The 25,733-nt window shown below is 57.5% G+C and overlaps 3 protein-coding genes across 4 annotated transcripts; 2 read left to right on the top strand and 1 right to left on the bottom strand.

Annotated features, from left to right (window-relative positions):
* Window positions 1-94: 94 nt before the first annotated feature.
* CCDC69 (coiled-coil domain containing 69) lies at window positions 95-6,103 on the top strand. The gene is made up of 9 exons (XM_072348360.1): window positions 95-274; window positions 3,569-3,638; window positions 4,013-4,158; window positions 4,244-4,319; window positions 4,439-4,512; window positions 4,649-4,750; window positions 5,260-5,379; window positions 5,594-5,691; window positions 5,796-6,103. The coding sequence occupies exons 1-9, from the start codon at window positions 227-229 to the stop codon at window positions 5,962-5,964; spliced, it is 903 nt and encodes a 300-aa protein (XP_072204461.1). The 5' UTR covers window positions 95-226; the 3' UTR covers window positions 5,965-6,103.
* A 541-nt stretch (window positions 6,104-6,644) lies between these two features.
* Window positions 6,645-10,572, bottom strand: LOC140258367 (cationic amino acid transporter 2-like). The gene is made up of 11 exons (XM_072348573.1): window positions 10,206-10,572; window positions 9,943-10,098; window positions 9,645-9,810; window positions 9,330-9,466; window positions 9,006-9,228; window positions 8,672-8,808; window positions 8,272-8,374; window positions 8,053-8,195; window positions 7,640-7,806; window positions 7,257-7,365; window positions 6,645-7,093 (listed from the first exon to the last, which is right to left on the bottom strand). The coding sequence occupies exons 1-11, from the start codon at window positions 10,540-10,542 to the stop codon at window positions 6,645-6,647; spliced, it is 2,127 nt and encodes a 708-aa protein (XP_072204674.1). The 5' UTR covers window positions 10,543-10,572.
* Window positions 10,573-12,579: 2,007 nt separating this feature from the next.
* On the top strand, window positions 12,580-24,977 carry ANXA6 (annexin A6). 2 transcript variants are annotated; one of them, XM_072348155.1, is made up of 26 exons: window positions 12,580-12,707; window positions 14,903-14,950; window positions 16,664-16,748; window positions 17,037-17,131; window positions 17,236-17,349; window positions 17,436-17,526; window positions 17,605-17,684; window positions 17,764-17,820; window positions 17,938-18,031; window positions 18,277-18,372; window positions 18,520-18,578; window positions 18,799-18,921; window positions 19,118-19,176; window positions 19,449-19,527; window positions 20,273-20,354; window positions 20,583-20,677; window positions 20,864-20,977; window positions 21,081-21,171; window positions 21,492-21,571; window positions 21,720-21,773; window positions 23,038-23,055; window positions 23,358-23,454; window positions 23,817-23,912; window positions 24,066-24,124; window positions 24,393-24,515; window positions 24,620-24,977. In XM_072348155.1, exons 2-26 carry the CDS (start codon window positions 14,933-14,935, stop codon window positions 24,677-24,679), a joined length of 2,019 nt encoding a protein of 672 aa, XP_072204256.1. In that variant the 5' UTR covers window positions 12,580-12,707; window positions 14,903-14,932; the 3' UTR covers window positions 24,680-24,977. The 2 variants fall into 2 exon arrangements, with proteins under 2 accessions (XP_072204256.1, XP_072204257.1); XM_072348156.1 differs by lacking the exon at window positions 23,038-23,055 and having other exon boundaries at window positions 24,620-24,975.
* Window positions 24,978-25,733: the final 756 nt, after the last annotated feature.

The following is a 25,733-nucleotide window of genomic DNA, read 5'->3' as shown; positions in this document are numbered from 1 at the left end:
GGTGCAGAGCACCCTCTCCCGGCGCCGCCTGCGAGCAGCCACGGCAATTCGGGACTTTATTAATTTTTTTTTCTCCTGCCTTCCCAGCCGGGGCGGCTCGTCCCGACCCGACCCGACCCGACCCATCCCGTCCCCTCCGGTGCCGCCGCTCCGCGGAAGCCGCCGCCCGCCCGTCGGGGGATGACGGCGCTCCCCGTTCCCTGCGCCTGAGCGCCTCCGGGGTTCCATGGGCGGCTCCGGCAGCGCCCTGCGCTGCTGCCCCGCCGGCGGCAAGGTAGCGGAGCCGGGTCTGCCGGCACCGGGTTGGGGGTGCGTGGGGTGAGGGTATGCGGGGGTTGGAATCGGTGTGGAGATGCGGTTTGGGTAGGGCTGGAGTTTGCGCGGAGTTTGGTTTACGCGGGGTTGGGGTTTGCGTGGAGTTGGGGTTGGCTGTGGGGTTAGGGTGGCGGGGAAACTCGCTTTGCTGTGCTGATGAGGGCGGTCCCGGAGGTCCCGCTCCCGGAGCAGCCCCTGCCCTGCTGCACCCGCATGGGGGAGAAGCCCCGCAGCACGTGGAAGCTCATACTGAGGGGGTGCAGCATCCGGGTGATGGTGTTGGAAGTGCTCATAGTGTTCATCCCCCAGCTTGTTGCTTGCCATCCTCCCATAGCATCCCCCCACGCCCCAAAAGCTGTTCCCTCCCTCCCCACCCTCGTTCCAAACGTACCCATCCTGCCCAGAGTTACACTCTTGCCGGGCAATGCTCCGAGTCCCCCAGTGCACGGGTGAGGTCTTCTGCAAGTTAAACCCCAGACATTATCATCCTTCTTTTTTGCCACGCTCACACTGCTTTACCTCCCCCCCCCACCCCCCCCCCACCGCTGGCCTCAGGGCTGTTTGTGAGGCTGGATGTGCTGCATGCCGGTGTCGATGGGTTGCAGGCACTGGATGGGGCACAAGGAAGTTGGCACAGCCCTGCAGTGCCCCCATGGCCCCGTGCACGGAGGCAGTGGGAACACCCAGCCGAAGCACTGCAAGATGCGTGGGGGGAGCAGGCACGGCCCCGCAGACAGCAAGTGTCTTATTTACAGCTCTCGTGAGCTCGGCTGCTTCTTTGTATCATGGAAAAAAAGACGCTCTTCTCTGTGTCATGAGACCAGATGCTTCTGGGCTGCTCGGTGAGGTTGAGAGCTTGCGGGAAGGGGGCACAGGGCAGGGAGAACCCACAGGCTCACGGCCGCAGGTGCTGAGAGGCACATATGGACTGAAATGCGGAAAGTTCAGTCTGCAGGCACCTCCCTTCCTGCACCCCCCCTCTAACTCTTCTGTTCGTCTGCTCTGCTTGCTGCAGTTTGCTCCCCATGCAACGTCCCCGCTGCTATCACTCAGGTGCATTAATCCCGAAAGCAGCACCAAAAATCCCCTTTATGGCCAAAAGAAGTAAAGGAGGGCACACAGCGCTGCTACCCACATCCTGCCCAGGGCACTGCAGCGTGCAATGTGAGACCTCCACCCTCCACTGCTGATGGATGCACCTTTAAAGCATAGCCCTTGGGGTGGGGGACACCAGAAACCTGCAGGACAGAGGGCTCCCCACAAGGGGACGTGGCCAGCCCCATGGCAGAGGTGACCTTGGGGTGCAGCAGCACCCAGTGAAGGAACTGCTGCTGGGCAGCCACATCCTCCCCAGCAGAGGCGGCCGATAACCCTACAATTCAGTGATTCTGTGATAAGGCAGAATGGGGGCAGGTGGGAGCCCAGCCCTGGGGGCCCCTTCCTCTCCATGTGTGCTCTCTGCTTGGTTGGATGCCTTTCAGAGAGATCAAGGCTGAGGCTTGGATGCTTTCCAGGGCTGGCGTGAGTTTGTTTTGGAGATATAGGAACTATATGTAGCAGGGGGAGGCAGGGGAAGGTCAGAATGCAAAACGTGGGGCTGTCGGCGGCAGATCTGACTGTACAGGGGTGAGAACCACCCTGAAACAACCGCTGCAGGAGAGCAGCAGAATGCAGGTCCCAGGTACCAGAGCACTGGGCATCTGATGGGACCCCGGGGAGGTGCTTTAGGGCCATCAGCCAAATCCTGTCCCCCCTCTCTGCAGCCACTAAGCAATAACCAGCAGCCGAGCTGGGATTTGAATGTTCGTTTCCTGCCTCTGTGTGATTTCATTTGCTCACCGCAGCGTTGCGTAGTTTCGTTGCTTCATGTAAAGCAGGAAAAGAGGACGAAAACACAGTGCATAAAAGCACCGAGAGCTGAGGCAGAGGCCCACAACTGCCTGCAAGTGCGTGGGTGCACACCTCGAGTCCAGGGGGAAACTGTTTAGAACTGACCCCCCAACAGTTCTGCTCCACACCATTAGAAATGATTTGTTGTGAGAGTTTGGGTATATACATATATATGTGTGTGCTTTAGTTTTGTTTGAAGCTAGAGGGTGTTTTTGGCTTCAGCCTCTCCAAACCTGAATGCAGGTATCTTCATGCTGAAACATCACAGAACCAGAACAGCAGCACCTGCAGGACATTCTGTGTGGTTCTCCCAGTGCAAACCCTGCTACAGCCAGAGCAGCTCTGGGGCTGCCTGTACACATGCTTAGTTTTCAGCCGGTTGGTTTTGGTTTTTGTGGTGAATCTCACCTCCAAGAGAAAGGAGCACTCAAGAGCTCAATGAGCTGCAGACACTCTGTCAATTTCTCCCAGAGCTGCCGTCACCTGCAGCCTTAGGGCAGGTATTCAGATCTGGTGAGGCTGACACCCTGCTCACCCCAGGTAATGGTTTTGGAGCTGATGCAGTTGCCTGAAATCCAACTTGATGGACAGCAAAGAGGCTCTGAGGCTCCATCCCACTGAACGTTGGCACAGGAGAGAGGGAAATGTGCCCAGGAGCCATGCTGGGGACACTGTACACAGTTGGTCCCTGGGCATCACCTACGTGGTGCTTTGAGCACCCTGGGCTGTGTCCCTGACTGTGCCATGGCCATGCCCTTGCACAGTCTTGCTTCCATCAGGCTTACATCTGAGACCTACTTCTGGAAGGTGTCCCCAAAGGTCTCCATGGTCATTGTGCAGCCATTCAAGGTGCAGAACATGTCGCAGCTTTTCCATCTTGCAACCTTCCCACAGCTGAGGCTCAGGCACAAGGAAACCTTCGGCAGGCGTGTCTGGCTCCTAAATCCCCATTTCCCATTCTCAGTGCCCTGAAGGAGCAGGTCCAGGCTGGAGCTGTGATGCAGGCAGGGAACAGCCCGATCTCAGCATGCTGCATTCACACTGCACACAGACACGGCGAATCCCAGCTGCCTCCATCAGCACCATAGAAGGGCAGATGCAGCTGGGGCTTCCCGGAGGCTCAGCGTTCCCGGCTCTCTGGCAGCATGCTTCTCTGCAGCTGCAAAAGGAGGGCAGCCGGGGAGCGGAGCAGCACTGTGCCTGTTTGCTTTGCTTTGCTTTTTTCTCCAGCCAGACTCCCTAATGGGGTTTGTATTTGGTCACGGTGTGTCCCAGGGACGTAGAGACGGAGGAGGGTGAAAGGGACTCAGCCAAAAGTTTTGCTGTCCCATCCTATTGTGCATATCATGTTTTTCTTGGCCAGAGGCAGCAGAAAGGCCAGCAACAGCAGGGAGTGCCTGGCCAGGAGCTCAGCGCCTGGAGGACAGAGAACGGTGAGAAGGAAATGTCTGTCTCCGTCAATGCACTCACTCAGGGCAGTGCTATGAAAGCAGTAAAACATTCCCCATGAGGCTGATGGAGTATCGGGGTGATGCTCCAGCTCCAGCACGGGAAGGGATGATGGCATCTGAATGGCATCCCAATGGCATCCCAATGGTGTCTTAGTGGTGTCCTATTGACTTGGGCAGATGGGCCACCCTCAGGGCAGGAGGCACTGGGGCTGCATCTTCTCACAACCTGCTAACGGCACCCCAATTAGTGCTAATTTGCACTGAGAGTGTTGGGAGGAGGGATTTGTCCAGTGGAAGAGCACGGAGGGGCTGATACCAGTGGGACGTGCTCGGCTTCAGCCCCGTTTGCTTTGCAGCCAATGGAGCTGGCAAGGAGCTGTCAGCGCTGGGGGAGGAGCACGGTGCGGAGGCTGTGAAACTGCTCCAAGGACAGGAGGAGGAGGAGAGGCTGCGAGGAGCCCGGGGGGCAGAGGATGAGGAACAAAGAGGTGTCAGCAACCAGGTGGGTCAGCAATCAGGGTGCTGTGGGGTGCAGCATTTGACTGGCGGGGACAGCCTATGGGACATTCAGTGGTTGTCATCTCCAGGTGGAAAAAGGAAAGGACCTGGAACTCAAAGAGAAGTTTGATGCCCTGAGGAGAGAGCATGAGGAGACCCTGCAAGGTGAGATCCCTGGGCAGAGCAATGCTCTCTGCAGCCTCTCCAGCTCATGTGGGGCTGTGGGACGTGGGGATGCCACTGCTGGTGGTGCCACTGACACTCAGCTCATGTTTCCCCTACAGAGCTCCAAAGAGTGCACGAGCAGGAGAAGCTGCTGCTGGCGGAGTCCCATCACAGGTCCCAGGAAGCCTTACAGGTACCCGTGGGGAAATCCTCAGCCCTAGGAGGACCATCTTGGGGTCCTCAGTGTGCCACACAGCCCTGGTGTTATTTGGGTGCCCCTGCTGGAGAAGAAATCCCAGCTGCATCCTATTGCTTCTCCCACTGCCCAGGAGACCATCGCCACGCTGAAGTCCCAGCTGCAGGCTTTCCAGGACAGGATGAAACGGGTGGAGGAATCGCTGCTGAGCAGGGACTACAAGAAGCACATCGAGGTGCTGGGATACACACGGCTGGTGGCCTCTGAAGGACATCCAGGGTGCAAATATCTATGGAATCACAGAATGTCTTGGGTTGGGAGAGGCCTTGAAGTCAATCCAGTTCCAACTCCCTGCCAAAGAAGGGCTGCCACCCACTGGACCAGGCTGCCCAGGGCCCATATTGATGTTGGGGAGGTGTTCTGTCCCTGGGACACTGGCACAAAGCTTCTCTAATAGACCCCAGCAATGGATACAGAGGGCACTGGGACAGCTGAAGGGGTTAAATGCCATAATGCCATTCCTGGGAGGTGTGTGGGCTGTTTGGGTCCCTTGAACACGAGTGAAGGGCAAATCTTGGCACAATGAGTGTACAAACCCATTGTGTACATGAAGGACCCCAGCTGCATGCACCATCCCAGGAGGGTCACACATGGGCAAATAAGCCAAGGTGGAAGCACCAAGTGCCCACCCTGCTGCAGTTTTGACCCCTCCCCCCCCCCCCCCCCCCCTTCCTGTATCCCCAGGAGCATGGGAGCCCCAGTCCCTTCTGGGAGCAGGAGCTGGAGAGCCTGCACTTTGTCATTGAGATGAAGAACGAGCATATCCACAACCTGGACAAGAAGCTGCTGAACCTGGAGAGTGTGGTGGGTTCAAGGAGGGGTTGCAGATGGGTTTTGCTCTTTCTATCTCTTGGTATTCACCTGAATGCATCTCTTCTCCCCACCTGAATATTGACCAGTATCTGTGGCTGCATGGAGCAGGGAGATGCCATTGATCTGGCTTCCCACTGAGCGCAGCACTGGGGGACACAAGTGGGTGCTTCCCAGCCCCCTCCTTATCCTGGTGTTCCCCTTGCAGGCAGAGAGAAACCTTCTGCTGGAGGAGAAGGTGAAGACCTTGCAACAGGAGAATGAGGACCTGCAAGTGCGCACCCAGAACCACCTGGTGATGACAAGGTAAGCACACATCCATCAGCTTCATGGCCAAAGGTGGCACCTGAGGGGGGCAGAGTGGACAGTGGTGGGGACGTGGATCCCACAGCATTGCCCTTCACCTGCAGGCAGCTGTCAGAGGAGCTGCTGGCCATCCGTGGAGCACTGGAGAAGGAGTCGAAGCTGCGGGAACAGGCTCACCATGAGAAGGAGGAGCTGCTGTACCGTGTGCTCAATGGGGGGGATGGCCGCCCCTTCCCCATCGCTGCCAGTGACGTGCCTCTCATTGCCACGTAGCGCACAGCCCAGGAGGCGGCACTGCTGTGAGTGCTCCCACTCCCCAGGGCTGGCCCTTGGGGTGGCCCTGTGCAATGGAGCACTTCCCAGGACGCCTGTGCCTGCCTTTCCCCGGCCTCTGTTGCAGGGGAGACCACACTGTGCCATCCCCACACCCCTTTTCTGGGGGTGAGCGGGGTCAGCTGGAACACGCAGACGTGCACAGGGGTTGGATCTGACCTAGCACTTGGCTCTGAGTGTATCCAGCATCAGCGCTGCCTGGAGGTGGGGGGGGCATGGGATATGCTGGTCCCATTCCCTGGGGCAGGCGAGCCGTCAGGGCTCCCTGCTGCCTCCTCCATCTCCAGCATCTGCTCCCAGGGACCTTTCCCATAGCCCAGGAATGACCCTGCTCACTGACACGCTACAGCCGAGCCCTGCCTGTCCCTGCTGCAATCAGCCAGCACCAGCAGCCCCATCTTCTCTCCCAAAGCTGGGTAGGGGTGCACATCTGGGAGCAGGGCATCCTCCCACAGGATGCCAGCAGGTCACATCCCCCTGCTCCAAGCTAGGGGACACCAAGAGGGCTGTGAGGCCACCGCACATGGATAGACACGGGTATGGGCTGGATGCATACAGCACTTTCCCCTGGGCACGCATGAGCGTGGTGAACAGTCACCACTCCAGAGGCTGTCATCAGTCTATCCCCTCCTTGGGGCTGTGTAGCCGGGGTGCGGGTGTCTGTGCGTGTGTTTGTGTATGTGTATGAGTTGTGCACTGGGCCAGCGTGCTACTGGCTGTAACAATGACAAGTCGATGAGAAGCAGCAGCCTCGAGAACCCAGTGTCAGTGTTTTTGGGGACCGGTGGGGTGGCAGAAAAATAACAAAACCAGCAAAAAAGCTTGACTGCTTTATCTTCTCCAAACAAAGCTCCTTTGGCAGGGGCTTGCCCTGAGGGTTGGGGCTGCTCAGGAGCAGCAGCTCCCTGTGCACAGGGTGGATGAAGCCAGGTGCTGGGGACCAGGCTGTCCCCTCCAGCCCTCCCCAGGCACATGGGCACCACATCTCCAGCCCTGTCCCCCTGCAGCTCCTGGAGCTGATGGTTCTCAGCACTGTGCCAAATCCCATAGCCAAAGTAAATGAGGAAACCTGGGAGTGGGCAGAATAGAGTGGGGGGCTCTGTGCCCTCTCCTCCAAACACTTTGAACCACACATCAGAGGACGGGTGCTCCCACTGCCCATTCCTAGTAAAGCAGTCATTTCTCCACCACCCACTCCCCATCGGTAGAGCAAAGTAAGGTGCAGGGCTTACCAAGGGCCATCCAGAGCAGATACCTCAGCCATGTGGCCGCACCAAGCCGTGCCATCAGACAGCTGTTGGCAGTGATGCTGAGCAGTGGCAGGAAGGGCAGGCAGGGAACCTGCAGCCATCAGGTCATGAGGTCACCATGGACCCCCTGGGGGAGCTGCAGCCTACCTGGGCTCTTTGTGCTGTGGTTATTGGCAAGGGGAAGCCCAACCCCATCACTGGGATATGGGGCTCAGAGGGGTGCTGCCGCCCAGCCCGTGCCGTGGTGATGGGTGTTCATGGGGTGGTTTGGCTGATGGGTGCTGTACTGGGGTAGGAGGTGCTGCAGGTGCTCCGTCCCCCAGATCCCTTTCCCTAGGGAAGGCCCCTGAGGCTGCTTTGCTCACCATGAAGGATGCTCTCTCCCGGCTCTGGGGCTGCCTCCAGATGAGCAGAGCGGCCACCAGGATTCCCAGCAGCAGCAGAACCAGGGCAGCCCCGCAGCCGGCCCGATGGGCATTCAGACAGGGCAGCGCGGCACCGCTAAGCCCACTGACGGCGCCGAGCAGCGCAGCTGCGGGGATACGGGTCAATGCCTTAAGAGCAGCTCCCTGCAGTGACAAGGGACGGGGACGGGGTGGGAGCTGACAGCTCGGGGCTGTCTGTGTAGCTTTTAGCACGGAAAACAGAAAGAGGGAGAGGCTCCAGAAGAGGGCAGGAGGGAGCTCAGTATGTGCTGCAGGGCGTGATCCTGCCCACCCCCGCCACGTCCTCACGGCCCACCCACACCAGTCCCCCCCCCCACAGCCCCCACGCATACCGATGGCCAGCAGAGCCCAGGACACCACGCCGTAGGAATGCAGGGTGGGATGGGGAGGTGGCCGCAGCACAGCGTGCCACCAGGGCTGTGCCACCGGGACCTTCCTCGCAGGAGCATCCTGGGTGTAGGGCTCAGGGCGGTACCTGAGTGGATGTTCAACATCAGGCAGTGATACTGGGTGCCCCCAACCCCCCCCCCCAGCCCACCCTGCAGCCAAACCTGAGCAGAAGCACACAGCCAGCCACCAGCGAGTAAGCCAGCAGCGTGCCAAGGGACATGGTGTCCACCAGGGCCTTTAGGTCGAGGAGGAGAGCCAGGAGAGCTGCAGGAATGAGGACCACAGCATGGGCCATGCTCTCCCTGTGCCACCACTGCAACAGGGCTGAAGCACCTCGAGCTGGTGGTGCCTGGGTACAGCACCAGCCTTCAACACCCCCTTCTGAGTCTCCAAGAGACTCTCTATAGGAATTTCCCAGCACCTCACTTTAGGGTTCCTGGTTCTGCTTTGCTCCCCCCACAATGCATTTTACCCTCAGATATTGCTCAAACACCCATAGACAGGGCTCTGTTGAATGAAAACAACCTTGGTGTATAATAGCCCTCCCAGCAGCTTGCCCACCTGCCACTGCTCCAGACACCAGCGTGGCCACCACGGGGCACTGACGGCGGCTGACTTTGGCCAGTGGACTGAAGAGGAGCCCATCTCGAGCCATGGCATACAGGATCCTTGGCATGGGGAACATAGAGCCCAAGAGGCTGCAGAGAGGGGAGTAAAGGGCAGCACTCAGGAGGCAGCACCCTGCACCCAGGGGAACTCCCACTCTTCTGTACCACCCGTGACCTCTTCAAGACCACATTGGCATGGCTGTCACCTCCCTTACCATCAGATGAGGGCCAGAATCACAGGTGTGGTGTCCACAGGTCACCTGTGCAACACCAGGACACCTGCTCACCTGGTGATAAGGGCACACAGGGACCCTGCAGCCACAGCGTGCTTTGCACCGCCCCAGCCGACATAGTCAAAAGCCACTGGGAAAGGGCTGGTGGTGTCCAGGAGGTGGTAGGGCATCATTAGGGTGAGGGAGGCAGACACTCCAAAGTATGCCAGGAAGCAGATGAGGAGGGAAAGGACAATGCCCATGGGGATGGATCTCTGTGGGTCCCTCACTTCTTCCCCTGGGGAGAACAAGGTGAGGCTGGGGAGTGGATCTGCAGCATCTGCATGGCTACAGGAGATTCACCACCATTGTGAATCATCCCCATCTCCCTTGGCTCACCTGTGGTAGCAATGCAGTCAAACCCAACAAAAGCATAGAAACAGGTTGCAGCTCCAGCCAAGGTCCCGGTGAAACCATACGGCATGAAGCCTCCCACCCCAAAGACACCGGTTGTGTTGTCAGCCGTGGACTGGTTCCTGTGAAGAAGAGGAGGAAGATTCAGGCAGCATAAAGGGGTCCCAGGATGGGACTTTGCCTCTAAGGCATACTGTCAACAGAGCATGGAGAAATAAAGGGGAAAGTGGGATTTCCTAGGGGCCACCCATCCATCCACACCCCTATGAATGCAGTACTGGGTAGAAGAGCTACTCATACGTGGCTCCATGGGCTGCCCAGGGTATGTCCTCCTCCTGCAGCTGCCAGTTGCTCAGGTCACCCTTGATGAAGCCACTGGCTGTGATGAAGAGCAGGATGAGTACATTGAGGGCAGTGAAAGCTTTGTTGATCGCGGTGGACTCCTTCACTCCAAAGGAAAGCAGCCCTGAGGAGAAGAGCACAAAGCTGGCTGTGCCCTTGGGGTGACACCACAGTGGACATCACTGGGGATGGTGGAAATGAAGGACAGCAGTGGGATCCTGCCAGGCAGTAGGGTGGTGTGGGGCAAGGACATTACCTGCCAGCAGCAGCACCAGGCATGCAGCAAGGACATCAGGATGGTCCGCCAGCCCTGCAGAGTTGATGGGGGCATGGGCATCCAAAAACGTCCCTATCCTCTTGCCAAGGAGCTCATCAAAGGTAGCGCTCCAGGCTCGAGCAACGCTGGCAGTACCTGGGGAGAGGTGATGGTGTTGGCTTGGGCACTGCTGGAGATGCTCCCAATGGAGCTAGGCAATCCCACAGCCACCAAGCATTGGAAGGGTCAGAAGTGCCCTATACCAATGACATAAGACAGCAGCAGATTCCACCCAGCAACGAACGCCCACAGCTCGCCCACTGTCACATAGCAGTAGAGATAAGCAGAGCCAGCCATGGGCACGCGTGCCCCAAATTCAGCGTAGCACAACCCAGATAAGATGGACACAGTGGCTGCGATCAGGAAAGAAATAACAATACTGGGGCCGGAGGTGGACTTGGCCACGTCCCCCACCAGCACATAGACACCAGCCCCCAGCGTGCTGCCCACTCCCAGCGCAACCAGGTCAGAAAGGGAAAGGCAGCGGCGGAGGCTGGAGGGCACTGAGCTGCCCAGGGTTTGCTTCCTGCGGAAGAGCATCGTCCAGGTGGAAAGCAGGCGGCCCCAGCACGGCATCTGCAGGACAGCAAAGTGGTAGCATGAGGATGTTGCATCGGGGGATGGCCTCAGAGGGCACCAGGGGCGACCACTGGCTGCCACAGGGATGCTACCACTGCACCATAACCACACCATAATGCAGCTCAGGCAGGGAACTGTGAGCGAACACAGAGATGCCGTGGCTTGCTAATGTCACCAGAAAGAACGTCAGCCCTGCAGCAACCCCACACTGGGGTACATCAGTGCCCTGGGAGATGAGATGCTGGGACCTGCACATCTTCCCCTGGGAGCTCCCAGGAGCACAGCGAGGGGCACCGAGTGCCTTCACATTTCTGCAGTGCTGCACTGTGCAGCATGGACTGCTCCCATGATCTGCTCTTCAAGGGGACAGGAGCTCAGCTGGACACCCAGCAGCACATGACTGCCCACCTTCCCACCCCATCCCCAACTGCGTTTCCCCATTGCATACCACCAGTCCCACTCAGACCACTTATTCCCTGATCATTAAGTTTTAATCAGAAGGTTACCAAAATCGGAAACATCTTCCTCATAAGACCAACTACTCACCCTGGCAATCCTTTAGGAAAACTTCTCCAGCTGCAAAGTGAGCCTCAGACAGCCCCAGCAGCATCTGTGCTCACCCCTTGGGCTTAAATCCCTTTGGGAACACCCTGACCCTCCCTCTGCCCACCGCCCCTGCCCTCTGCTGACCACCGCTCTGGCAGTACAATGGGAAATCTATGCAGAAATATTTTTCCCACAATGCCTTCCAAACCATACACACGAGCACACAATGCTAATGGGCTCGGGGACATTAGTGAGGGGTTTCCATTGTTTCAGAGCTTCTGGGGCAGGTGGAAGGGGGAAACTCTTCCTCCTCCCCCCCCCTCCCTTTAAATGGTTCCTGCAACAGCAGCATCTATTTGGATTTGGGGCTGAGGCTGCACTCAGGCAGCGACACCTCCATCAGATGGGGACATCAGCAGGGAGGGGATAAAACAAGGAAAGACACAGAGCACCCAAAGCACAGAGTCATGCTCTAAGCCCCACATCCCCAGTGCACCCCTTGAGCACCTCTGGGACACTGAGCACAGCGTGGCACCAGGAGGAGAGCGGGGCCATCACCCTGCAGCACAGCACAGGCTGAACAAAGCCACCTTTGTCACCCACACTGCCTCACATGAGCGAGGTCTCCATCCACCAACGCCTTCCCCAGGGTACATTGCCCTGGAGGGGAAAAGCAGTGCAGGGGGGAGAAGCATGAGGGGCTCCTAACAATAGGGAGCCTGTGGTTCCCTATGGGACATCCCATACCAGCTACGGGGCATGTCACAGCCCACCTGGGGCCAGTGTTAGAGCCTGCAGGATGCCAAGGGTTAAGTGTCAGCACCATGCATCTCAAAGTGTCCCAGCTTTCCTTGTGCTGCTGTCACAGCAGGGACACAACTGCAGCCCTGTGCCGGTTGGGGAAAGGTGCTGGTGGGGAGCGGGGTCTCACCTTGGTGCAGTGGGTGTGCAGAAAAGGAGCACTGTGCAAATGCTCAGCCTGCAGTTCCACCCATGGCTTTGCTGCAAGATCTTTGTGTTTGCAAGGGGACTGAGCAGCCCTCCCTGCAGCACCCAGCTTTTGCTTCTCGTATGCCTGCAGCATCCAGCTCAGCATCTTGCGGCTTCCTCAGCACCTTCGCATTAGCAGAAGGAGGGAAAAGCCTCCCTTGGCTTTGGCAGAGGGCATCAGGGATGGGTGCTGCAGGTGGAGATGCCCAGCAGAAGGAGCAGGCGGTGTGGTACCCCAGTGAAAGTGTCAGCAATGACATTTCCTCAGCTGAAACACCATCCCTGTGGTCCATCTGCAACCCCGCAGCCTCACACACCGTTGGGGTTTCCTACCACCATCCCCAAGCCCTGGCAGGGATGGGCAGCATCGGGTCACCCCGCACTGCGCTCATCCAAAATGACGGGGTTGGGGTGGGCAGGGTGGGAATGCAGCTCTGACCCCGAAGCTGCGGCGGGCGGGGATTGGGGCCGGCAGTGGTGACGTTGTTAGGAGGGAAGGAACAGCTGCACAGCAAGGACGGGCACACGGCCACCAGTACGCCAGCAGCGCGCCTGGCTGCTCCGCTAACCAACAGGCCTCGGCCGTGCTGGTAAGTGTGCGCTGCCGTGCAAAGGGCGTGCAAAGCAAAGGCAGCACTGTGCAGTGCAAAGGGAGAGGGGAGGGAGGGCAAAGCGATGGTGAGGGGTGAGAGATGCAAGCAGAGGGGGGGGGCTGAGGGGAGGCTGGCAATCAGCACCTTCTTTTTCTTCTTTTTTTCTTTTTTTTTCTTTCTTTTTTTCTTTTTCTTTACATCATTTGCAAAGTCTTCCCTTTCTAACACAAGCTGGGGCTGCGCTGTTGTGAGGATGGAGGGATTTGGGGGCACTTTTAGGGCACAGTCGTTACTGCGGGGCCAGGGCCCATGGGTGTGTCCGGCAGTGGAGATGTGGCTTTGTGAGCCCTACGCTGCACCAACAGCCATCACCGTGCCCTGGGACACCCACACCTGCCCTCCATGGGAGGGAAATCCCATTTATTTTATCAATTGTGAAGTTTTGTGCAGGGAAACACCCCAAATAGACATTAGTGCAGTGCACTTTCGGCACTAGGGTGGGGCAGGGGAGCTCGGGGACCCCCCCCTTTCCTCGATGGGGGGCATATGTGCAGCATTTCCAACCCCATGGAGCCCTTTTTCCTCCCTGGGGCAGGCTGAGAAGTGCTGGGTGTGCCACTGCCTCTGCCGTGCTGCAGTGACAGCCCCAAAGCCATGCTGTGGGCTAGGGCAGGATCCGGCCATCCGCACTGGGATTTTGGCAAGGGTTTGCAAGAGGCTGAGAGTGGCTGCAAAGCGGGGGTGATGTGGATGGAGCAGATGGGGTTTGTGCATCATTTAGGGTTGATTGTAGCACTTTTGGCTCACGGGCACATTGCTCGCCATCAGGTTGGGTTGGGGGCTGCATGGAGCTTCCGTCACTTGGGGAAGAGCTGGAGCCATTCTCTGGGTCCCAGAGAGATGTCAGCCCCACAGTGAGCCCTGCTATGAAGGACAACAGGCACACTGCAGGCACTGGGTGTGGTGGGGCACTCACTGCTGTGATGAACAGGGAGGCTTCAGCATGGCTGCTGCATGCAGAACAGGAGGGAGCACTGTGCTGCAGGGCTTCCTCTGTGCATGGAGGGGATGAAGCCCACATCCCCTGTGACGCAGAGGGTCTTGAGAGGCACTGGAAGGATGCACGGGCCAGGGGCTGGGATCCGTGGCACCCATTTGGTGCACTGCAGCCCTGCTGCAAGGCTGGGACTCTCCCAGGGCTGAAAAGAGAAGGTAGAAGCTCAGCTTTTCTGCAAGACTTCCTGCCCTGACAAGGATGCTTGAGGAAATGCTCAGTGCCAGAAGGTGCCCTGCGGCACAGGCAGGGCCTCACCCTCCTCTGCTGTCTGCCCTCACAAAGACATGGGGTGAAGCTGGGTGAATCTGTGTGCTTTTCCCCTGCTTGCTGCCCAGCTGGAAGCCCAGAGAGTCCCGGCTGTGCCTTGTGCCTCTGTGCAACGTGTCGCAGAGGGAGGCCAGAACCAGCAGAGCGTGACGGGGATGGAGCTGGGGCCAGAAGCTCAGATGGTGCTCAGGGATCCTGCAGGGCCGCCCTCCATTTTCCAGCTGTTCTTCTCCCTTCAACGGCTTTCTCAGAACTGCCTGGGGACTTTCTCCGTGGGGGTGGGGAAAGCTTACGTTGAGACAGACTGCAGCTATAAATGGTGCTGGTTGTTAGAAAACAACACACTGGTTACCCTAGAAACCCCAAAAACCCATCTGGGTTTCCGGTGCTCTGCTCTATGTGCTGGGCTGATGGCAGTGCTGATTTGGTGTGCAGAAACCCTGGTGCTGCCTGGCCCCATTCAGCAGCAGGGATTCCCCAGGCATACATGGAGCCAGCGTGCCTTCAGGGCCATTGGGATGCACGGTTGTAGCCCAGCAGCACGGGAGCATCACGGGGCATGGTGAGGAGGTGGGGTCAGCACTGGAGCGTGCTCCCCAAAGAGGATGCTCAGCCCATTTCCACATATTCAGCACTTTCTTCCCCTCCTGAGTTCTTGTCTGCAGTAGCAGGAAACTGCAGGCACACATCATCTCCACTGCTCCCATCTTGCTGCCAGGTGCCAAAGGAGATCAGCTGGGGTCACCCCATGGTCACCCTACCAAGCCCTGGAGGGAACAGGGAACACCCAGCTGTCCGTTCTGAGAGATGGTTGCAGGGTGCCAGGAGATGTTTTGGCTCACGTCTGTTTTTCTGTTCCCTCCTGCAGCTCCTCTGTGCCCTCACCCCTGCGATTACCATGGCACCCAAAGGAAAGGTATGTTGACTACACTCTATGGGGTGCTTGGGTGGGATGGATTCTGGGGGCCATGGCGTTGTTGCCCCAGGGCTGGGACAGCAGCTGTGTGGTGCAGGGTCTGTGTGCATTCCAGTCTCTCCGGGCAACACCAGCAGATGGGGGTGATCCTGGTGGGGGAAACTAGGGGAAACCAGGGGCAAAAATTCCTCTGGGACCACAGTGGGATGGGGGAGAGAAATGTCTGACTGCCCTGCTGCTCACCATTCCCTTTAGAAAGCACACTGTTATTGTCCAACAAACCACGGCATCTCGCTTAGTGGTTGCCTCTGAGTGAGGAAACTGAGGCACAGAGGGTGAGCATCGGTGGTCCAGAGCACAAGCAGCTGCTGCGGGTGGGAGCGGAGACACGCTGGGAATTTTGCCTCCGCCCCACCAGCCCCAGCCTGGCTTATTTTTAGCTCTGAGATGAGTCAGAGGCTGGAGGAGGGGAGGTGGGGGGCCCTGAGCTGCTGAAGCAGGGAGACAGAGGGCTCGGAGGTGTGGGAAGGCACAATGGGATGGATGCCGCTTCCCTCCCCAATGCTCTGCACCTCCTTGGGGCCCTTTGGAGAGCAGGGGGTGATGCACCTACCTCCTGCCTCAGTTTCCCTGATCCCTACCACACAGCACTGTAGCAAGGTGTCGGCCTTGTGTGCCAGCTCTGTGTCACCCACCCATAGGATCCCAGCACCCTACAGCCACCCTTGTCACCTCCTGCTGCCTCTAGGCACCTCCCTTTCCCTGCAGCTCCTTGTCAATGCCATGTGTGTGTGCTGGCAGCAGGAGGGTCTGGAGCTGCTGGGAAGTGGGGCTAAATGCAGCTCTTGGATCAATCAGCTGCAACACGATCTGCACCCATGCCTGCACGCCTCCCTTGAGGACAGTGTCTCCTCTCTGCAAGCCCTGATCCCCAGCCCCGCTCCCTTTCCCCTATGAAACTGCTACAGGAATTCCACTGCTCAGCTCTTCCCATAGCAGGGATGTGTCCAGTTCCTTATACCACAGCGTTGTGTTGGTTTCAGATCTGCTTCCCCCCCAGGCTTGTGCTGACACTGTGTGGGGTCTCACCCCTGACTCAGCTGGGGTGACTGATCCTGGGCAATGTTAACCTGGGGACAGAAACCCCAGCCCCTGCTCTTCCCAGTCCCTGCCTCAATGCTTGGACCCCATGCAGAGCTCTGGTATCCTCAGCATCCTGAGGGTTTCCCTGCTCACAACAGGAGGCAGAGAAAATGACTTCCTTTTGTTTGCTCTGTGTTTGCACTGCTCATTCCCTGAAGCCCTGCTGCCTTGTGGGGGTCCCTTGGAGCCTCCCCTTTCAGCTGCCCAAACCCTCTGAGCTGCCCTCAGGAGAGCCAACAGGACTGCTAACAAACACCTGGGGCAGGGAGGGCTGCATTCAGCTTAACCTTGGGCAAACAGTGAGTCGTGCCAGCAAAATACAAGTAGGAAGGTCATGGTCTGCAGGGACGTGAGACACAAACAATTTATACAGCACGGAGAGCAAACAGGAAAGGAAACAACTGGAAAGAAGAACAGTGTTTGGGTTTGAGGCTGAGCTCAGCTCTCCCAGCCCCACACAGGAGCCAGCCTCACCCTGCTGCCCCTCAGCCTTCAGCTCCTCTTCCCCCTCACTGCAGCATGGGTCATGGGCTGCCCTCCCCCTGCAACTCCTTGCTTCCTCCCTTCCAGGTTTACAGGGGCTCAGTGAAGGACTTCCCAGGCTTCAATGCCAGCCAGGATGCAGACGCTTTGTACAATGCCATGAAAGGATTTGGTATGGATGCTCCTCAAGGCTGTAACCCCAGGACCACCCCGATGTCCCCATGTCCTTTAGTTGCCAACTGCATGCTGGGTGCCCCACATCGCATCCTTTCCAGCTGCTTGGTTCAGCAGCATGCCAGGATTGCTCCCGGCCCCCTCTCCCCTTTCTCCCCATAGCTCTGCTTCTCCTCCTGCCCTGAGCCAGCAGCATCTTTGGGCATGGTGGGATGGTGATAGTGAACCCAGAAAGGGGTGGGATCCAGCCATGGGGCCAGACACAACCACCTGACTCTTCCCACAGGCAGTGACAAGGATGCCATCCTCGATCTCATCACATCCCGCAGCAACAAGCAGAGAGTGGAGATCTGCCAAGCCTACAAGTCCCAATATGGGAAGGTAACATCAGAAATGAGCCCTCATCTGAACCCCAAACACTGCACCCTCAGGGGATGCTGTGCGGCCAAAGGCATCTCAGCCCCTTCCTCCTTGTCCTCCCCTAGGACCTCATTGCAGACCTCAAGTATGAGCTGACGGGCAAGTTTGAGCGGCTGATTGTAAGCTTGATGCGGCCTCCGGCTTACAGTGATGCCAAGGAGATCAAAGATGCCATCGCAGTAAGAGCTGGGAAGCCCCTGAGAGCCCTTTGGGGATGCTCCCAGCTCTCCCTGCTGCTCACAGGGTTGTGTGTCTGTGCTTAAAGGGCATCGGCACGGATGAGAAGTGCCTCATTGAGATCCTCGCCTCCCGCACCAACCAGGAGATCCACGACCTGGTGGCTGCCTACAAGGATGGTGAGGGCTGGGGAAGAGCAGGGTCAGAGTTAAGGGGACCTCATCTCCCCCAGCCCTGAATTTTCCATCTTCCACTAGCGTACGAGAGAGACCTGGAGGCTGACATTGTTGGGGACACATCGGGCCACTTCAAGAAGATGCTTGTTGTCCTGCTCCAGGTATGTCTGTCTGTCAGTCCAGCCCGAGCCAGTCGTGGGTGCTTCACCCAGCAGGGCTGAGCCCATGGCCATCCCACAGGGCGCCAGGGAGGAGGACGATGTGGTGAGTGAGGACTTGGTGGAGCAGGATGCCAAGGTGAGGCTCATGGGTAGCATCTGATTAGGGTGGCATCGGGATGAGCCCAACCTGGGGCTGCAAAGTGTGCAAGCAGCACACTGATTTAGGCTCTCTGCCCCCTCCCCATTCCATAAGGACCTGCTGGAAGCTGGTGAGCAGAAGTGGGGCACTGATGAGGCTCAGTTCATCTACATCCTGGGCCGGCGGAGCAAGCAGCACCTCCGTATGGGTGAGCACCTACAGGGCTTGGGCACCTTGTGCCAAGGCCACCTGCATGGTCCCATGGAGCCCATCTTCTACTGGGCATATACTGCATGCTCCACAAAGGACTGAGCTGACCCACAGGAGGGATGGGGACACCCAAACCACTGGCACACCCTACCCACAGAGTGGTTTATGCCCTAACGGGATGCTGATCCACTCCTGGTAGCCCCAAAAGGGCTCAGCATCCAACACTCCACTCTTATCATGCAGTCTTTGATGAGTACCTGAAGATTTCGGGGAAGCCAATTGAGAGGAGCATCCGGGGAGAGCTCTCTGGTGACTTCGAGAAGCTGATGCTGGCAGTGGGTACGGTGGTGTGACTGGATGGTGAAACCATCACTGGCGTTGCTGGGGCTGCATGGTGCAGCACAAGCACCAGTGGGGTCAGGGGGTGGGGGGCTGTGCAGGGCAGGCTGCCATTGTCCCTCCTTCACTTTGTCCATTTCCCTGCAGTGAAGTGTGTCAGAAGCACAGCAGAGTATTTTGCTGAAAGGCTCTACAAGGCCATGAAGGTGGGTGCATCACCCCAGAGCAAGGAAATCTCCCCTCACAGTGCCACTGAGTGGCTGTGAAGCCAGAACTTGTGTCCTGGGACCTCAGCTCTTCCCTACAAAGGACTCACCAGACTTGGGACTAAGGGAAACCCAATAGAGGGTTCAAAATCCAAGCATACATCCCAGTCTGAGTGGGTTTGCAGTTCCAGGGCCTAACACAAGGCATGCTCCATTACAGGGGTTGGGCACAAGGGACAACACGCTGATCCGCATCATGGTGTCACGCAGCGAGATTGACATGCTGGACATCCGGGAGGTGTTCAGGACCAAGTATGAGAAATCTCTCCACAATATGATAAAGGTGAGGGCTGGGGGGTCCCGCTCTCCCAATTCTTCCTCCTTCCCAGTGCTGAGCATGGGGCAGCCCAGGTGCCAGGGCTCCAGCTCAAAGGGACAGCTCAGGGAGCCCTGCTCCATGTGCCATTCCTACGGCACCATCCTGTGACCATAGTGCATCCCTGCCATGCACCATCATCCATCTCTGCCCATCCTTCCAGGAGGACACCTCTGGAGAGTACAAGAAGGCTCTGCTGAAGCTGTGCGGAGGGGATGATGAGTAAGAACACCCCCTTTTCCATCCATCCTTGTCCCTCTGGGGCTGGGTACAGAACCTATGGTTTGGTTCCCTGCGGAGCACCCAGCTGGGTCTGGTGACCCTGCTGTCCCTTAACACTGTCCCTTAACTCTGCCACCAACGATACCACAGTCCCTTCCACTTGCCCCATGCCCAGCACATGGCGGCTGTGGAACCCTGGGGTTGTGCAGGATGGGGTGGCTGCAGGGCAGGGAGCAACTCACTGTCTGCCTGTCCTTGCCATCCCCTTGCAGTGCTGCAGGTGAGTTCTTCCCCGAGGCAGCGCAGGTGGCCTATCGGATGTGGGAGCTTAGCGCGGTGGTCAAAGTGGAGGTCAGCACCCTCAGCCCCCACCCCAAGCCTCCTCTGCTCGCCGCCAGCTTGGGAACCGCCTGCTCCTTTCTATCACGGGGCACAACCCTGTGTCCCCTCTCTATCTCTTGCTGTGTGCCTTCTTTCAACTCTTTTGGCTCTTTGGTTTTGGGCACAAGGTCAGATCAGCATAACCCTACAGGGCTAGCCAGCCCTGACCCCACTAACCCGTCTTTCAGAAGCCTCTCTCACTGAGGCAGCAGCTCCTGCATGTCTGTGTGATACAGCCCGCACAGCCCCGGGGCACTCACCCCAGAGGAAGTGTATGCAGGGCACAGCTGGTGGGACCTGCATGTGGCTGGAGGTACCCAGGGCACAGTGCTCTGGAGCAGGCAGAGAGATGCCCAGAGGGCAGAGAGCCCCGGTGCTGTGCTGGGAGTTGTGTAAGGGCATGATTCCTTTCTGTGCCCCTCTCCTGGCTCTCAGCTGATGAGGTCTGAGTGCTTAGGAGATGGCGAAAAGCAGCACACTGAGACACGGGGGAATGCCTGCCACCTGCTCCCCTCTCTCTGCTGCCTGGCTATGGTTTGCCCTCAGATGGAAGGGGTGATGGTATTGGGGACATCCTCACCCAGCTCCAGGTGCTCGCACTAACCCACCACCTGCTTTGGCATGGGCTTGCTGGGTGGCACTGTCCCTCCCTCCATCCCTCCTTCCTCCCATCCTGCTGCCTAGGGGCAAATCCACACACTCTGTATCTCCACAGCTGCGAGGAACCGTGCAGCCTGCAGGCAGCTTCAATGATGATGGTGATGCACAGGTGCTGCGGAAGGCGATGAAAGGCCTGGGTAAGTGCACCCAGTACCATTCCGACCCCATGGGGAGATGCTCCCCAACAGATCCCAGGGCAGAAAACCCATGCAGAGCTGCAGAATAGCCTTGGGACTATTGCAAAGCATGAGCTCTGTAGCTATGTAAGCTCCCCCTCCTCATGTACCAGTTTGCAGGGGGTGACAAAGTGCATGGCTTTATTGGACCCTTGGAGCCTCTCACCTGTATCTCTGCTGTCATTGCAGGCACAGATGAAGGGGCCATCATTGAGGTGCTCACACAGAGGAGCAACGCCCAGAGGCAGCAGATTCTGAAGGCCTACAAGGCTCACTATGGCAGGGTACTGCTGTCCTCTCCCGCCCTGATCCATTGCTCTGCCTGTGTCCTTCCCTCCTCAATGTCATTCCCTTGCTGCTGAGGCCTTCCCAACTCCCTCCCTCCCACCTCTACACATTTCTCCCTGCTGCTGTATTGGAATGTCCCTGCAGAAGGAGCTGGCACACCAAACATCCCATTGCTTTTGCAGGACCTGCTGGCAGACCTGAAATCAGAGCTGTCAGGAAGCCTGGCTAAGCTGATCCTCGGGCTCATGCTGACACCGGCGCAGTACGATGCCAAGCAGCTGAGGAAGGCGGTGGAGGTGGGTGTCATAGTGATGCCATCAGCTTCCACATGCACAGACAGTGTGGGTTTTGCTGCACGGACAGGATGAAGGCCTGACACGGGGGGATGCTCTCTTGCAGGGGGCTGGCACAGATGAGAGCACCCTTATTGAGATCATGGCCACACGGAACAACCAGGAGATCGCAGCGATCAATGAGGCGTACCAGCAGGGTACGGGATGGGAGGGAGTGCGGGGAGCACTGAGGGCCATGCATTTCTCTCCCTTCCACCCAATCCCCCTTCTCCTTATGCAGCAAGAGCTGCATTAAATCCACAGCCCCTTCTGCCCCAGAGCACTCTGTTTTAAAGCAGACAGCTCTGTGGTCCCAGTAGAAAGGCATCAGAGCTGCTGGGCTGGTCCCCACCTCCAGGCATGGAGGCGTCTGGAGGATGACCACCACCAACCCCAGGCACAAAGAGAGCCCACGGGTGGGTCATGGGGACAGCGGGTGCTGGTGGGTGGCTGGGCTCAGCTGTCCCCTTCCTCTCAGCCTATCACAAGAGCCTGGAGGACGACCTGAGCTCTGACACATCGGGGCACTTCAAGAGGATCCTCGTCTCCTTGGCTCTGGTATGGACAGCCCTCGTGTGGAGCACGGTCCTGCTGTGGGTTGTGGGGTTGTGGCTGTGGGCTGGGAGTGCTCCGTCTGTCCTCCTCTCACCTGGGACTTCCCCATATTTCTTCCCCAAATCTCCATGATTTTTGTATTGACTCACAGGGCAACCGCGATGAGGGACCAGAGAACCTCACACAGGCGCATGAAGATGCCAAGGTGAGAACCTTATAAGCTGTTTGTATAGGATCGAGGGTATTGCATCCTCATGGAACCACGTGGGGCTGGGGTTGGGTCTCTGCAATCTGCAGGGAGAAATGGCAAGTGAAGGGATGTCAGCTCTCAGGACTGATTTCTGCAGCCCTGGGTGATGCTGCTCCATGCACACGTAGCAGCCCCAGGGAGCACCCAGCCATAGCTGCACAGTTCTGTGTGTGGAGCGGCTGCTTTGGAGCTCCACAGCACACAGCAATACTGAAATGTGGATCTTCAGCTTCAAAAGCAGCTTTGGGCCAGCCTGCAGGAGGCACTCACCTCTTTGCCTTTTGCATGGCGAAGCACTGAAGCTCATGCTGCTTTGCACCTCACCAGTGCTCAGGATGTCACCCCAAACCATCCCCTGGTCTTCACTGGGTGGTGATGATTCAACACCCGATGGGGAGGACTGAGAGAACAGAATTGGGGTGCTGAGCTCATTGCCTGGCTGAACTCCTGATCTGAGGAGTGCCCTGACCCTTGGGCTGAGCACCCTGGGGTCCTGCTCTTTCAGGTCGAGACTTCTCTAAAGGTGATGGAGAGTCTGGTGGCTGCATGTCCTGCATTGCAGCCATATCCTGTTCCCTGGGGCTGCCTCCCCACTCTGCAGCAGGATGGGGCTGAGCGCTTCCCCTCCTTTCCTTCCCTTTGACTTCATTTGGCACATGGTGAAGGATGGGGAGGGGCCCCTTCCTGGGGCGAACATCGCTTCTTGAGGCCACAGAGCAAGGGGCCACTTCTCCCCAACCTAACATCCCTGTCCTGCCCTAGAGCATGCCATGAGTATGGGGACAGCCGACCTGTTGCCAGCAGAGGGAGCAGCTGCTTTGCTTCTGCATGCTCTGCTGCTGCTGCTGCTGCTGCTGTTGCTCTGCAGAGAAAGAGAGAGCCAGGGATGACGAGCATAGGGATTGCAGCTGGGTGGCAGCTGTCCCGGCGCTGGGTGGTGTTCTGCTGCAAAGCAGAGGTGGGCAGGCTGGTGTGCACTAGATCTGGGTTGCTCACAATTGGCCCCAGCTCTGTCCCTTTCTATTAGTCCCTATCAGCCTGGGACCCAGCTGGAGGAGGAGATGGGGGACTCTGTGTTCAGCTCAGCCTTGGGGAAGCAGGGGACAGGTCATTTTGTGGGCTTCTGATAGCCTTCCTTCACACTGTCAAAGGAAAACAAAAGGTTGTGCAGCACTTTCTGATGCCATTGTCTTCCTGTCTCTCTCTTTCTCTCCACCAGGTTGTTGCTGAGACCCTGGTGAGTGCCTGCCCTATTGCTCCTCAGCCTTGTGCACGTTTCTGAGAGCGGCAGTCTGTGGGTGCAGGGCTGGGGATGGGGGTTCCTGTGTCTGGCAGCTCTGAGTTCCCTGTGCACCTCAAAAGATGGAACAAATACCCTAACAACAAACATTCCATATTTTTTTTCTTCATAAAAACTGGAGAACATCACCTTTTCCCAGACATAATGTGTGGTTGTGCAGCTGTGAACCTTCACATCTAGGAAGAGCTGTCTGACATCCCTCCCCCTGCCCCCCTCCTCATTCTCTCTCCCTCCCATAGAAACTTGCTGACGTTGCCAGCAATGACTCCAGTGACTCCCTGGAGACCCGCTTCCTCAGCATCCTCTGCACCCGCAGCTACCCGCACCTCCGCAGAGGTAGGACTGCCCAACTCCTCCCTGCTAGTGGAGATGTGGCACTGAGGGACGTGGTTCAGTGGGCACGGTGGTGATGAGTCAGTCAGTGTTTGGACTTGATGACCTTGGTGGTCTTTTCCAACCTTAATGATCCCGTGACTCTATGATTTTGTTGTTCTGCACTGGATCCTGCCTGTATACAAGTGCTCTGATCGTTGGGTGGCACTATGTCTCCAGCAGGGATGAGGATGAGGCAGTGGGAGGAGATAGCACAGCCCCCCATTTGGGGTGGTTGGTTGGGGTCACCCATGCTGTCCAGAAACCTCCACATTTGAGTGCTGGGCTGAGCACTTGATGCTGATCTTTCATCTCCCCACCCCAAGTGTTCCAGGAGTTCATCAAAATGACCAACCACGACGTGGAGCACGCCATCAGGAAGAGGATGTCAGGAGACGTGAGGGACGCCTTTGTGGCCATCGGTCAGTGCGGGGCACCAGGCAACAGCCCCTTTTCCTGCTTCCTCCCTATTTTGGGGGCAGGGGGAGCTCACAGCATGGTGTGGGGTTGGGACATCTACAGGGCATCCTATGGGGCTGTGCCTGCACTCAGTTTCTCTCCCCTCTGTGTTGCAGTGCGGAGCGTGAAGAACAAGCCAGCCTTCTTTGCTGACAAGCTCTACAAGTCCATGAAGGTACAGATGGGCTCTCCCAGGGAACAGGGCTATGGGACCCTCTGGGATTCTGATTTCATCCCATGGTAGCAATGGGGCTTGGCCTCCAGCTATCCCCAGGGGAGCAGGGCTGAGCTCAAACCAGTTCAGGATTAGCAGGGACACAGGAAGCTCGTGTCATGTCAGCAGCATGCCATGCATATGCCCAAGTGGTGACCTCCAGCTTGGGCTGTGCTGGCTATGCTCTGCCCCTCTTTCTGGGGTTATTTGTTCAAGTTCCCCTCCACAGGGTGCTGGTACAGATGAGAGGACCCTCACTCGGATTATGATTTCCCGGAGTGAGATTGACCTGCTCAACATCCGGGGCGAGTTTATAGACCTGTTTGACAAATCTCTGTACCATATGATCGAGGTAAGGGGAAGGGGGGAACACCACTTGGCTCAGCACCTTATCTGGCCAAGCCATTATCTGAGGATCCGGGGGCAGAGAGCACTGAGCTGGATGTCCTTTTGCAGAAGGACACCTCCGGTGACTATCGCAAGGCTCTGCTGGCTCTGTGCGGGGGGGACGACTAGGAGGCAACGCCAGCCTTGATGTTGTGTCTGAGCCAGCACGTGCACACCCACTGCCTGGATGTCACCGCAGCTTTGGGGGCCTTGGGGGACGTGGGGGTCCTGCGGAGCACAGCTCACTTTGCACCAGAGAGCGGCACCGTGGGAGGGAGGGGGGGGGTACACAGGGAGGGGACTACATGGGGGGGGTTACTGTCTGTCTCAGTGCAAATGCATACACAAATGTGCCACAAGCCCGGGAATTTATCCATATCAGAAAGATGGTTTTAAGTCTCATGAATAAAACCTTGCTGTTGCTGACCTTGGGGTGAGAGCTGTCCGTTTGTTCATAGAATCATTTGAGTTGGAAGGGACCCTTAAAAGCCATCTGGTCTGACTCACCTGCAATGAACAGGGACATCTACAGCTCAGTGAGGAGCTCGGAGCCCCATCCAGCTTGACCTTGGGTGTTTCCAGGGGTGAGACATCCACCACCACTCTAAGCAACGGGCACCAGTGCCTCACCACCCGTCATCAAAGGGCTGTTAACCACTCTGAGGTTGGCAGCAGTGCATGGATGTCACCCAGAGCCTCATAAAGCTCTCCCCATACCTCTGAAAGCCCCTGGCAGGTTCTGCGTTGTTCCCCTCTGTGCTGAGGTCAGGGCTGGATCTCGTGCAGATGGGGCTTTTATAAACCAGAGATACACATCAGGCTCGATGGCACCCAGCCGTCCTCACACGCAGTTTCCTGTGCTTTCAAGTTGCCAAAACAACAGTTGAAACACACACACATGCCACGCAGGCTACACCCCCAAAGAGTTTATGTTTGCATTTCCCCCAGCTCCCAGGAGGAAAGAACTGGAATTTCCAAAAGTGGGAAATTCCAACACTTTCAATTGTTTCCAAGTCAGAACAAAAAGGCTTAAATACCCCCATTTTCCTCAGAACAGCCTGATGAGGAAAGGCTAACCCTTCGAAATATCAAAGCAGCATTAGGAATAATAGCGCAACGTTATTACAGTGTTTCAAACCCAGCTGAGGTCAAGCGGCAGCAACATGTAGAGGCAAACCACGGA

The sequence above is a fragment of the Excalfactoria chinensis genome, chromosome 13, assembly GCF_039878825.1.
Source record: "Excalfactoria chinensis isolate bCotChi1 chromosome 13, bCotChi1.hap2, whole genome shotgun sequence".
NCBI classification, from domain to species: Eukaryota; Metazoa; Chordata; class Aves; order Galliformes; family Phasianidae; genus Excalfactoria; species Excalfactoria chinensis.
The sequence above is the reverse complement of the archived record's forward strand: the minus strand, read 5'-3'. Positions and strand labels throughout refer to the sequence as shown.

What these genes read in the sequence shown, in the direction of transcription:
- ANXA6 (XM_072348155.1), top strand. An exon ending in CAATGCCATGAAAGGATTTG is followed by an intron (nt 16,749 to 17,036) that starts GTATGGATGCTC and finishes CTCTTCCCACAG; the next exon opens with GCAGTGACAAGGATGCCATC. An exon ending in AGCTGAGGAAGGCGGTGGAG is followed by an intron (nt 20,978 to 21,080) that starts GTGGGTGTCATA and finishes GCTCTCTTGCAG; the next exon opens with GGGGCTGGCACAGATGAGAG.
- LOC140258367 (XM_072348573.1), bottom strand. Translation starts at nt 10,542, where the DNA reads ATGCTCTTCCGCAGGAAGCAAACCCTGGGCAGCTCAGTGCCCTCCAGC. An exon ending in CCTGGTGCTGCTGCTGGCAG is followed by an intron (nt 9,811 to 9,942) that starts GTAATGTCCTTG and finishes TCTTCTCCTCAG; the next exon opens with GGCTGCTTTCCTTTGGAGTG. An exon ending in CTGTGTGCCCTTATCACCAG is followed by an intron (nt 8,809 to 9,005) that starts GTGAGCAGGTGT and finishes CCCTCTCTGCAG; the next exon opens with CCTCTTGGGCTCTATGTTCC.
- CCDC69 (XM_072348360.1), top strand. Translation starts at nt 227, where the DNA reads ATGGGCGGCTCCGGCAGCGCCCTGCGCTGCTGCCCCGCCGGCGGCAAG. An exon ending in GGTCCCAGGAAGCCTTACAG is followed by an intron (nt 4,513 to 4,648) that starts GTACCCGTGGGG and finishes CCCACTGCCCAG; the next exon opens with GAGACCATCGCCACGCTGAA. An exon ending in AACCACCTGGTGATGACAAG is followed by an intron (nt 5,692 to 5,795) that starts GTAAGCACACAT and finishes CTTCACCTGCAG; the next exon opens with GCAGCTGTCAGAGGAGCTGC.